Source organism: Trachurus japonicus, chromosome 13 (genome assembly GCF_045865225.1).
Source record: "Trachurus japonicus isolate A0001 chromosome 13, Traja_1.0".
In the NCBI taxonomy this organism is placed as follows: Eukaryota; Metazoa; Chordata; class Actinopteri; order Carangiformes; family Carangidae; genus Trachurus; species Trachurus japonicus.
Window position 1 is genome coordinate 19,174,344 of NC_140919.1, and position 13,511 is coordinate 19,187,854.

Sequence of the window (13,511 nt, forward strand, 5' to 3'; positions counted from 1 at the left end):
ATCTGTGAATCTCTGTGCCACACTGGTGATATTTATAAGATATATGTTTGGCATTTGAATGGCCAATTCAGGTCACGCAAGAGCAATGTACTATTGGTGGGAGCGGACGCAGCCTTTTAAAACAGCAGCACACGCTGAGCTGTGAGTCTTGCACTATTGTCTCATCAGCCCTACGCTCCTCTCTGCATGTCCCCAAGTCAGCTAAAAGCCAGCTTTATGTCAGCAAGAAGGACAGATGAATTGTGTTGTTATTTGAAATGTCAGGTAAATTGTTATAAACATGACATCCTATGTTTTAGAGAATTTGCATGGAGCCTTAAAAAAATCATCTTATTCATTTAAGTGTGGGACCTTGATAAGCCTGTAGTTTGGAGAATGTATATTGTCTAGTCTAGCTGATTGTTACCTGCTGCAGTGAGGCTGTACACGTTACTCACATGTGATCTGAGTCTGTATGCCTGATGACAGCTGTAATCCACATCACAGGTTTGAGTGCTTGGGCTCTGATTTACTGTCGGTGAAAGATAGTCCCTCGCATCTCTGTTATCCAGATAGGCGGCAGTGGAAGAGTCCCTGTGGCAGAGCATGTGTTCCCATAAAGCATACATCACACACACCGGCGGTCACGCATGCACAAAAAATGATGCCTGTCATACATGTACTCTATACAGGAAAAAGCAGCGTGAATGCACACAACAGGAAATTGTCAGCATGAATAAAACAGTAATACGTCCACTCTTTCTCTCCTTTTGTGCTTCTGTTAACCTGTGTCTAAAACCACCTTTGTGATGCTATAATCCTTCCTCCACATCAGTGACTTACAGGAAGTGCTCAAAATAAGGCATTGCACCATCCCTCCAAAACCTCCTTCAACCCATTTTTCTCTGCTCTTTCACTCCATCCTCTCTATCTCTCCTGGCCCTTCTCCCCCCCTTTTCTGATCTGCTGTGTTTGAGTACCAGAGGTCATAAGCTTTGGACATGGCAAAGGCCCCAGCCAGGCCAATGTGCTGACTGAGGGGATATGGGGCTTGACTTTGGGCAGTGTGAAAGATCCAGGCCTGCCTTGTTTGTCTGTCTGTCCGTCTCACTGGCCACACTATAATAAGATTGCAGGGCTCTGTAAGGCGGATTTACTGGAGCACAACTCCCCCTAGGGCCTTTTCATAGAAATTGGTTCCTCCATATTTCACCCAGGCCTCTCACTCTCTCTCTCTTTGTCAAATATGTCTATCCTTCTCTCTCATACACTCACTCTCCCTTCCTAAACCTCTGGTGTTAGCTCCCACTTTCCTTTGTTAATTATAATATGCCTCTTCCCTTTCTTTCTGTGGGTTACGATTGAACCCAGACACAAATGGAAGCATGAAGCTGAGCCAAATGGAGCTGAGAAAAGTAGATACAATGGAGGAAAGAGCGGGATGGAGGATACGGCCGGGGATATGACGACAGCTACCATATCACAAGTCCCCTCCACGTTTATCTCTTACTCAAGATGGGCATGTTTATTTAGATGGCCTTCCCCACGTCCTTATGGAATCTCATAAAGACATGTGAAATACTTACCCCAGCCCTGTGAGCGGGAACGTGATTCTGGTTAAAGCCAATATGGCACCCACTGTTCATTGTTTGTAGGTCACCTTAATGCAAATTGAAAAGCCAAGGTCAGGAATCCAAACATGAATGACAATATAATTCTTTCATTCTCTATCTGCATAGCTGCCACAGTGATGGATTCTGTTGTGTGTCATAATTGATGTTGACACAAATTTTGGGGTGTTGCAGTCCAACTATCCCAGCTGTGCACACAGTGAATGAGGCCAATCCAAATGTGAGCGCACACTCAGATCAAGGCGAGCTTATTTTGGGAGCACTGTGTCATCCATTCCACAGCACAAAAGCCCCTCTGCAAGACCATAAATAAGTGGAAAAGTGGGGGAGCAGCAATTGTATGAAAAGAACCCCCTGTGATTTGTCAGCCAACTCTCTCTGGCAAAAATCAAGAGAATTTTTGTTCCATCACAAATACAACATGTTTGCAATTTATTTATTTATTTGATGAAATACAAAACATTTATGGGATTCAAAGCCTCATTCTGGTCAATGAAGCACATTTCTGACACCAGCGATGTGTGAGTCGACCCCGATCATTGTTTGAAGGTCAATTTAAAGTCAGCTTGTGGAAAGTCAAGTACTTTGAGTGGGAAGAGATTGCAGTGCCCCGCTTTCCTCGGTCACCCTGCTCCTATCTATCTTTCAGGTGAATTCTTTAATTTACAGAGCCTACAGTTGAAGCGGTAGGCATTTAAGGATGAGGTGGGAGGTGAGAAAGGAAGCAGGGATTTCTTATCAGGCCGGCTACACAGTGCCGCTTCAGCCCCGGGCTGCTGATGGGTGTGGGAGCACTGATTACAGAGGCTAGCCCGAGGAGCCAAAGGGAGACAGTGGGCACAGGTCTCCCAGCAGACCCCTGTACTTACTACCATCAGGCATTAACTTGCACCATTAGGTCCAACCAACTATGCATACGCACACACACACTTACGCTTTGACCATTCTTCCTCTTCAATAATCTTTGAACTGCAAAGCTCTCTCTCTCTCGCTTCTCTGACATCCAAACTAATATCGGTGGGGAGCCCACAAGATGAATGACCCTGCAAATGCTGCATTAAAAAGTCATAAACTGGGATACCTTCAGGGTCCAGGAGCTCCTCTATGTGGAGGTGTGGCCGTTATTTTTCTGCTGACTAATGATTTGAACCGAGCAGGTGGTCCGACTGAGCGGACAGACCTCAGCGATCCGTCCTGTCAGTCCTGCGCCTCCGAAGGGAGCGAGCAAACCTTCCAACCGTGAAGCGCTCACTCCCTCTGTCCAACTGGTGAATGCAGATTGGAAACTTTAACTTTGACTGACACATATTATCCCGGAGCTCAAGTCTGTAGTCCAACTCTCACAAAATAGAGACAGAGCTTAAACAAAACTTAAGGAAGTGCTGAAATCCACCAGATGATGTCATGTGTGTGAGTGAAGCTCTGGTAGAAGAAGTGGTTTCTGTGAGCCCAGTCTTTGCCTTTGCGTCCTGTGTCAGCACTGACTCATTGTTTTCACAGCACAGAGCTGACATTTTCATTGGCCCAAAGATCACTTATGGGACAGGGTGTTGGCTCCTGTGAGGGTGGACAAGTGAACAAGTGGACAGGCGCCCGGCGAGTGCTGATGCATTCGCCGGGCCACATTTGGCCCCGCCGTGGAACAACTGACAACATGTGATTGTGTCTGCGGAGCACTGAGGCGTTCTTTCAATGACTCGCTCTGGGTTGAATCACTCCACCACAGACATTACACCTGTGAATATATGTGGTTGTTCAGATATAGTGTCTCACACGCAGGATGTGCGTCTGTTTAAACAGGAAGAAATATTTAACCTCTGAGCAGCAACATAATGATTAAAAGGAGGTGTGACAATATTTACACGACTCTACATTCCTGCATGATTCAAAATGAGCATCTGTCGAGCTGGTATAACTTTATTTTAAGCGCTCAGAATCCCCCGGTGCTATTGGCCCGTCTGGCAATTAAATTAAAGGCAGGTAGTTAAGTTAAATGTTGGAGAGCCAAAAATATCTGTCACATCTGAGTGTGTAAACTCAGCAGAGCTCTGCAGCATTTTACAGTGTTTCTACCAGGTGGAGGGAGTCGAGTATCTCAGCAGTGCACCACCACCTCCTCTCGACGCACACAAACACACACACACACACGCGCCATCCACAGCTTCAGCTTCCAGCAAACCCCCTGTGACGCCTCTGGCTAATTCCCCTCAAGCCCACCAGGCTGTCCAACATCCTCCAATAAATTAGCCTTGCTGCTCCCCCACAGAGACACAGGCCCTGACAGTCTGGCCGGTGCCCAAAGTCACTTGCTTGTGCACACACATAATTCTTGCTACTTTTTTGCTGCAGTCCCAGTTCTTCCCCGAGTTAGGCCGCCCATTTCTGTTTGTTAGTTTTTGGTATTTGTGTTATTATGGTTCCACGATTCAGTTGTGGGAGGGGTCCTATCTTAAACTTATTTCCATTTTGTCATCTTGAAAGGGCAAGAAAATCTTAGTAGTTTAATGACTTAATAATTGTGTCACTTAAATCTTACAGCAGAATTGTCCCTGAGCAGCCATCACAGCTCCTAAACACTCAAAAGATCAGTACCTTTCCTCTCTCAGGCCACAACTCCCCAAAGCTGTTGCTGCGAATAAGAATGTGTTCTCTGCCTGGCCTTGTCAAAAGGGGTTAACATAAAGATCACCATAATACTTCTCTCTCTCTGACCTCTTACACCAAACTCTATTTCCTATGAAAAGAATCCCCACTCTGTCTCTCTTCAATGTCCGGGCATGACATATCTCAGCATCTGTCGGATAGTGATTGGAATTCTGGGTCATATCTCGTGCTGTGTCTTCCGACTCAGTTTCCTATCTGCACCATCCGCCTCTTGTCTCAAGTTTGGATCAAGCTATAGCGTCCCCATCTGACATCTCTCCCCTTTTTCTCTCCTTCTTTTATTTTTCCTCTCTTTCCATCTCTCTCTCCTCCTCCTCTCTCTCAGTTCTTTTTAGCCTGCTCTCAGTGGGTGCCCAGACGGAGATGAAGAAGGTCGTTGGGGACAATGCCACCTTACCATGCCACCACCAGTTCCCATCATCCTCTCTTGACATCGAGTGGCTACTGCAGAAACCAAACTCCAAACAGAAAGTGGTAAGATAAGATCCCTTTTATCTCCACTTTTCCATGATTGTATAATTTCACTGTATCATTGCAGTAATAATGTAGTAATATTGAATTATTGTTTCCTTTCCTTATCAGTGATGGAAATGTTTCCTATTAAGTCTATTTTCTTCATTTAGGCAGGGCATCCACACAAGCGACACGTGTTACTTTGTCTTATCTCAAATCCCATGGCTGTGGCCATGGCAACCAAGGTTATAGTGTAGGCCCTCCTTGATAAAGACAGACAGGATGTCCGGTGTGGGAGGTAAACAGGCATAATAAAACAGCCAGTGTCTTAAGGCTCAGGGTCATTAGTTACACACACCCTCTCAAAGCAAGACAGAGGTACAGAGATATACAACCTAAGTAAATTTTGAGTTGTTGTGTTTAATAAGGCATCCAGTACGTTCTTCAAACACACATATATTTGATGTGGGTAAGTGAAGAATAATAACTCTGACCTGTTGTCATTTATGAGTCGTTTCGTACACCCTGCCTTAGAGCCTCCTTCAGAATTAGGTGGAATTACACCAGTTAACTTGGTAACATTTGTACTGCTTATCTCTCCTCCACCTCCTACTAAACCATCTGACATATCCTAAACTTTTCCCTCAGTTCATAAGATTTACCTTCACATAGGCTACTGCAAAGTAATGTATTGCTTCTCCAACCATCAGGGTTACAAACCTACTGCTGGATGGTTTCTTTCCCTCCCTACCTTACTTACCTCCACCGCTCACTTCTTTCTGTCTCACACACTTATCTCTTCTATCTTTTCTCCATGGGGTTTATGCTGATTGATTTCCCACAGCAGCTATAATGGTAGTACATTAACCCAATGCCTAAAGTTACTGTGTCAGTTGAAGTTTTAGTGGCTTCCTGAAAGGAACAATCATGAAGCAGAATGTTCCTCAACTCATTTTGTAGTTGTAACCTTGGACCCTTCACACGACACTGTTTTAGAGTGTAAAACGGTCAAACACTGGAACAACTTGACAACTTAAATTCACAGTTTTTGTGAGTGTGACTTTACACAGCTCAAAGAACACAGAGAAACTAGATTTTATTTTATTTCCATCAGATTTGTGGCTGGGAAGCCACTGTGAAGCTTCTGTTGAGTACTTGATTTGACTACTAGATTTTATTGCACACTGCTCCAACAACATACTGTACAACAGCTGTGGTGGGACTAAAACTGTGTTCACAATCCTTTATAAACTTTTGAGTAGACACACTTTTTTGACATGTTAGCTCATTGATTAAAGACATTTGAAGACTGTCAAGGCTTCACATCATAAGATTGAATTACAACTGAGCACAGTAAGCGTCTCTGTCTTCTATATCATTTAAATTAACTACTACATACGATAAAAATTAGCAGAATTAAGCAGACAAGCTGATAGATAAAGCAAATAAAGCAGACAAAATCCTTCCAAATACATGATTCATGTTATTACATGTTCTTCCAATGCTAAGAAAATACTCCAATTACATTGATATTTCTCTGTGTTTGCTTTGCTGAAAGCTAGAAATTCCTTTTAAGTTGGTTTTGTTGTCTCACAGCGTCTGAAAACGTTTTGGAATCGTTTCATCGGTTTTGAATCATTGGCTTTCTTCACCCAAACCGAGCATAGTATCTGATAACAGACAGAGCGTAAAATCTCACCAGCTTTCTGTCGGAAGAAAGAGATTTTCTTTCTCTTTGGAAGTCTTTTGTTCGTGCACTGATGTGTTGGTTAACACAGAGAAGTGTGACACTGTGAGGAAAGAGAAGAAAAGGAGAGAGCGGAGGGGAAACAGAGGGGCTAGGAATGAAAGAAAAAGGAAAACAAGTGTCTTACGCTTTGATGATTCAGAGTGGGGCTGCCACATTGCGATGAATATTTAACAGGAAGATAACATTGAAGGCGCCATTAATTAAAATCAAACGTCTGAAAATTTGATTAGGACAGAGACTTTGCCTGTAGCTGAATGAATAAATCATTCTTTTGTTCTGCTGGAAGGCCGTGTTGAGAGGGAAAGAGCATCTTGTCAACATTTAGCCCCTGTTAGCAAATGTAGAGGCTACATGTGTTTAGGACACAGAGGAGCTGGAGACAGGGCAGGTATGACGATGACCAAAACGCATCGAAATTCACCAAGATGGATTGTAAAATGGTTTCAAGCTCAAGTGTAGTTACTCTAGCGCTATGGTGTTACCATAGTGACAGCTGTAGTGGCACAGACGGGGAAGGATGTAATTTTCCAAAAAATGTAAAACAATGAATGGAGTAGGCTTTCTGCAAATTAACATCCTTTCTTGAAAGATTACACCAGCAGCTGTGTTACGGCTGACTGTGTGCTGTTTCAGTGCAACACAGTTTTTAACACATTCCAGTGGCATTTATTACCACTTGTGACACATTGTGACAAAATCTGCATTGTTCTGTATTTCCTTCCTGTATTCACTATACAGATATAGATATATTCAAAAAACATTATGGCCTATAGTTTGAAAACAAAACCTAAATGTCTTAAATGTATGAATGTACTAATCTAATACACAAACAGTGTGTAATCTGGTCTGCATGATCATCACTGATGCTCCATGATCAAAGACAGGCTGTCATAGTTTACACAAGCTATCATGATATCAAAATATCCTTTCTATGTTGTTTTCAGTCCAAAAGAAAAACTGTCAAACCAACCAATTAATTAAGAATGAAAAATACAATATTTTTTTAATCTAACAAAGTCTTTAAAATATCCATTAAAAATAAACAGAAATGGCAGGGGAATGTCATGTCTGCATGGTGTTTTAAATTTTTACTGAATAAACAAACCACATAAATTGAATTGCTTTGACAGCCTCAGGTCATTTCACTGAATTATCCTTAAATTCCTCACACTCATCACTCATCACACTCACTTTGACTCTGTCTCTCTCTCTCCCTCCATTGGTCTCGTAAGCATGTTTTCAAAACACACTCATACATACCCAGCAGCAAAACACATACACAGACAGTAAATTATACTCACATACAGTGCGTGTGAGTTACAAAAGTCCAGTTGGCGAGGGCAGTAAAAGTGTGCCCATAAGCAGATGCTTTTGAAATATGTCCCACTTTGTTTAGGTGCGAGGGCCATGTGGCTTTGTGCCCGCAGCTGTGGCACAGTAATGTATGTCTGTTTGCATTCAAGGTGTGTTTACTCTTTACATGTTTGCTCAGTGTGTGTGTGTGTGTGTGTATGTGTGTGTGAGAATGGCCAGTCGTCACCTGTGATCACAGCAGGTGCCCCTGTTTCTTGGGCACTGATGCGCTGTGGCACCGGCATTTAGCAGTCCCCATCTGCAGGCTCTCACTTGCCCTGAGTAATAGGCCACTGTGACAGCTGTGTTTGTTTGTGTTTGTGTATGTGAATGGAGCGAGAGAGAGAAATAGATGGAGAGAGGGGGGAGGGGGGACAAACATAAACAAAGAGAGGATAGAAATAAGCAAAGACGTAAACAGTCAGAGAAGAGAAAATGAAAGGTTTCCAGTGCAGGTTTACAGATGTTACATGTCGACAATGAAGTTTCAAATCAACAGAGTTTTCCTTTGAAGACCAAGTCTGAGCAAACATCAATGAACCATGTGCTAAAAATAAAAATGAAAATAGACTGGGTCAGTCTCAAACTGTAACACAACTGTCATTTTCTTTACTCGCCTATCTTTAATGTTTATTTCAAAGTTCTGCACATCATCTGATCATTGTGTCTTTTATGTTTTATATTTTACATATTGTGTGACAAATGACAAAACCATACTGTATACAAAACAGCATGCACCCACATTGCATTTTATGCAACTATTAAAATATGCGCACGTGTACATCAACATGCATAAATGCACCTTACACATAGCAAACACAAACATATGTGTGACATACAATATTCATGCAAACATACTGTAGGTACACATATGCAAACACATGCACATAGATAACTGTATATTAACACATATTAACCTACTTTTCCCTCACAGTTACATGTCAATCCATAATATGAATGTACCTGAAAATTACACCCCAGCAGAAACTGCAATACATTGTCACATCTCCGTCACAAATGTGCCACAGCTAAACAACGAACGAGTAAAAAGAAACACAACCTTCTTGGCAGTGTCAATAAAACAAAGTGACCTATGACTTGTTAGTTGTCTGAACATATAGGTTACTGTGCATTTTGGACCAAGACATTTGTTTGGCTGTTCTTGCCAACGTGCTGACATTACATCAGTGCCATTGTGGGTACTTTAATCTTTTATCTCAACCCCAGAATAGATTTTGATTTGGTCAATTTGACGGCTCTGCTCGTAAAAAGAGCATAAGGAGATAACAGTGCTCACAGACAATCAGCTAAATGAACACTGGCATTCCAGCAAATGCATTCATTTGTAAAATATTATTTCCCATGTGTTAATTAATTAAAAAGGGATTGTTAACAGTGTTACCCATGAGTGCTGGTATTCTGTTTTCCTCCAAACTGTGCACCAAGTGAGGGACTATGTTAATATATCTGAGCTGTGCATACACCATCACTAGAGTTATGTAATTTTAAATGTTAATGGCAGACTACCAGTCACATCTATCAAGGGTATTACTGCTGGGACATAGAAATTAAGTTAACCATACTTGTTGTGTAAGTGATTAAAAAAAATCTTTATATAGGGGAAGTTTTTTAGTTAATTATCACCAGCATTTTAAAATGTTAGTTTACATTAGCAGGACTAAGAGGAAATCCTTCTAAAAGGTGGTGAGCTGTGATCTAGCACTCCCATGAGACATTAGGAGCTTGTCACACCAGAGCTTGGCATTTAGGATTTAGCCACATTAGCACTAGAGAAGGACACATGCCTGCTAACCTTCCTCCTGAACAACAGCCTGTCCCTCTCAAGGCCTGAGCTGAATACAATGAACAACATTAAAATCAATCTCTAATTTTCTCCTCTTCCTTGTGTAGATCATTACCTTCTTCGGGGGGCAAGTGTACACCAATGAGGCGACGGGCAGCGAGGCCAGCCGTCTGTCCTTTGCTGGGGAGTACCTGGGTGGAGACGCCTCCCTGCTGATCAGTGACCTGCTGCTGACCGACTCCGGGGAGTACTACTGTAAAGTCAAGACTGGGGGGAAGTACCACTGGAGCCAGGTCAACCTCATTGTGCTGGGTAAGTGTTCCCAGAGTGACACATTGTAACAGACACACACAGGTAACAGGTACACACACAGGTGCATGCCATCAGGTATTAAGAAACCTGAACCTTTTTGTACATGGAAAACGGACATATGCAAACACACACACGTATATATTCTCCCTCTCTCACATATACACACACACACAGCTAATCACTGGATCATTAGCCTGGCACATTTCCTCCGTCATGCTGACTGATCTAATGATTCAATTTGATTCAGACAGTGTGATTTGATTTTGCTCATGCTGTTTGGGTTCGTTTGGATTGGTTTGTTGATGAGGTGAGACCAGAAACATGCGACTGGGTCTGGAGGAGCACAGAACTGATTGATTCAGTTAGGGACTGAGTTACATGGACAAGAAGCAAGTTAAATTCATTTCTGTCGTCCGCAAGATCTATGAGAAAACTGGCAACAGACTCTTCTGCAAGTTTGAGGTATACAGTCTAATGAAATTTAGTAGTTGAAAATGACATTGAAAAAGGCAACTGTCATCAATCTAGCTGCTGGTAATCTACTTAGGAAAATTGCTTGCAGAAGTCATGTCTTAGGTCTTGCATCTATAGAAAATCCTGTTTTGGCCTCATAAGCCATCATTGTATATTTTATCCCCGTCTCTTTTATTCTTTTTGTTTCCCTCATTTGCACAATATACAGATGGTTATAAATGGCTTAGCTTTACGGCTCGCTCAGTGGTAATATGTGTCTCTGCCTGCATATCTCAAATAGCTAAACAACTCTGAAGGACAGTCAGCAAAAGGGGAACGGCTGCACCACAAAAGCCGGCCACAAAGTCCAGCGGGAGGAGCGAGATCGTTCTCAATGTCAGAAAAGCAGGAGATTTATTAAAACATCATGGGAGATTAGTTCAACCCGCGGTTATTGGTTTTCTAATGGAACAGTCTGTTAATCCTCTCGCTCTCACTCTCCTCTCTCTTCCATGAAGACATTTCAGTGAGTTAGTGCCTCCATTTTTACAAATTGCCCTCAGCTTTGCGGTGACACTTTCGATTTTGAGAGAGACGAACATTTGCATTTTTCTCTCACTTCGCGCACTAAGATAATAGCTTGGCAGCCGAGCTGGTAGCTGGCTTGGCATGAGAGAGCGTGCGAGTGTATGTATTTGTGTGTGTGCCAGGATTTATTGGTGCCTCCAGTAGTTGTATGTGTTTATGGGCAAGCCTGCACGTTCATGCCTGGATGCCTGCACTGTGTTTGGATTTGCACGTGGAGGTTTTTTGATGTAGCTTCTTAAAGTGGGAACAGTATGTGTTATGTTTTTATATGCACCATCAGCCATTACATCAAACTGGCGGCTGGTTTTACTGTTGCAACTGACAGGTGTATATACTCTTGGCCTGTTTTAAGAGTTTATTTATTGAAACTTAATTTGTAGTTTGCATTGAAAAAAATGCACACTTAAATCACATTGGTCACCTGTTTTAATGTCATTGCTGAGCGGCGTACCTGGACTGTTGAATATAAGTGTTTGTATTTTATGTGAGTATGAGGTTATGCACTCCAACTGCTCCTGCTGCACTTTGGCCTAACTGACTCTGACAGAGCTGTGAGATGCACAGATGAGGCGTCAGCTCAGCTCCTCTCATTATAGTGCGTATTGAGTGTGTGAGCATTGGAAACGCTCTGCTTCTGAGAGCCAGGGATGGAGAGAAGGAGGGTTAGATGGGCAGAGGGAGAGGTGCACAAAAGCTATCTGGCTTGGCTTTATGTACCAGCTATCACTAAGTCACTACATCTCAGCATTACTCTGACTCAGGAGTTACTTATGCTCAACTTTGTTGACAAGCGGCAACATCCAAATACGTGAAAGTCGACATCTCTAATATGACAGCGCAACAAAAATACAAAATAGATATTTAAATTTAGTTCACCGCTGATCTAAAAATATGTCACTCCCATAGGGAGAAAAGGGCTGTGCTATTTTCCTGCTTTATAGCGTAGCAGTGCCTCTCGGCTTCTATCTAAACAGAGCAGCTCAGCAGGCTCCAGCTATACTGTACTCCGCCTCCAGCTACTGGACTATGACCAAAACCTTTGACCTGTGGAGAACATATTACCACAAGCGTTCACAGCCAGCTTTGGGTCACATTGATCCATTCCCTATGGGACTGTTTTATTTTCTCTGTGCCGCCAGCTCTGAAAAATGACTGTCATGGCAAACACCACTGTAGCTATCCTCATTAAAAATAGTATATGACACCAGTAATGGATATAGATGGAAACATTCAAATGAAGTTTATTATGTATGTCAAAACATTTCAACTTTATGCGACTTAATAAACCATTTTTGTTAGTATTATCTCACTTTTATACCTTTGCTCTTTGTTTTATGTAGTGTTTTATTGTGAGGTGACACGCGCTGGTGTTGGGCTGTTTCACTTGATTTTACATTATGGAATAACTTGTGCTTCAGTAAATTTTCAATTTACAGTCCATTGTAAACTATAATTCATCTTATTTTAGGCATTCTGGGATATAATATCACTAGTCGACCCATCAACAGTGCACGGAAGATTGGTTTTATGAGCTGATGTTTGAGCTTTTAAACTTTATAAGAGCAATAACAGAACAAAATTAGTAAATGTGTCTATATTTCCATATATCAGTCCACAGCAATGGCACAAACACAGAATGCCTGTTTTTAAGGTGTCACAGATTCATCTTTAGTTTTATACCTTTGGCTAGCTTTGGCGAAAGGTTTCCACAAAGGTATATCCACAAATGAATTAAGAATAAAAGAATTTATAAATCATATAAAAAATATTTGAAACTTGAAAGATACATGTAAGACTCTTGCAATAACTGCATCAGCCTCCCCTTTGTTGACACAGTAGGTTGAAGTAAAATCTAAATGATGCAACCTGATGCAAAACTCAAAATTGTAGATACATTTGCACCATTAAAGAACTGATGTTTGTTTGTTCTTTACAGATTTAGATTAAACTCTCCCTGTTTCTGGTGTGTGTTTACAGTCAAGCCCTCCAAGCCGAGGTGCTGGAGGGACGGCGAACTCCTGAAGGGCAGTGACGTCAAGCTGAGCTGTAAGTCCAGCGATGGTTCAGACCCCATCAACTACAAGTGGGAGCGAGTCCTGGACAAAGGCAAGAGTCTGGGCAAATTGCCAAACCTGGCACTGATAGGTAAGAAAAATAATTGGCACTGCAGTGACGTGCTGATTCACCATCTAGTGCTCTGCGGAGAAATGCTGTGAGGATTCATTTTCATATTAGTGATTTTTATAGGCTGCATTTATCCGAGGAAGTGTTTTGCTGAGCGCATCATTTTTCCTTCACCTCCTCCCATCGTTACTTTCTTATAACAGACACCTAAATCTGCCCAGTATCACCACATTCCCCTACTGCTCCTCAGCTATTTCACTACAGTAATTAACAGTTAAAATGTTTTGCTCAAGGGTCTTTAGATGAGCTGAGATTGTCCCAAATAGGCCACTGATTCTTCATGCTTCTGTTATCTTAGACTACTGCCACCCCCTCCGAATTTGAGCAAGCACGCCCAGGA

General features: G+C 42.2%; 1 protein-coding gene across 2 annotated transcripts in view; it reads left to right on the forward strand.

The window, feature by feature from the left end:
* clmpb (CXADR like membrane protein b) overlaps positions 1-13,511 on the forward strand; it is a 100,765-nt gene that overhangs the window by 77,780 nt on the left and 9,474 nt on the right. For both annotated transcript variants that reach the window (XM_085795154.1, XM_085795153.1), the window contains exons 2-4: positions 4,600-4,748; positions 9,742-9,946; positions 12,965-13,132. In XM_085795154.1, the coding sequence (XP_085651280.1) occupies positions 4,638-4,748; positions 9,742-9,946; positions 12,965-13,132 (484 nt within the window). In that variant the 5' untranslated portion in view covers positions 4,600-4,637. The remainder of the gene's footprint in view (positions 1-4,599; positions 4,749-9,741; positions 9,947-12,964; positions 13,133-13,511) is intronic.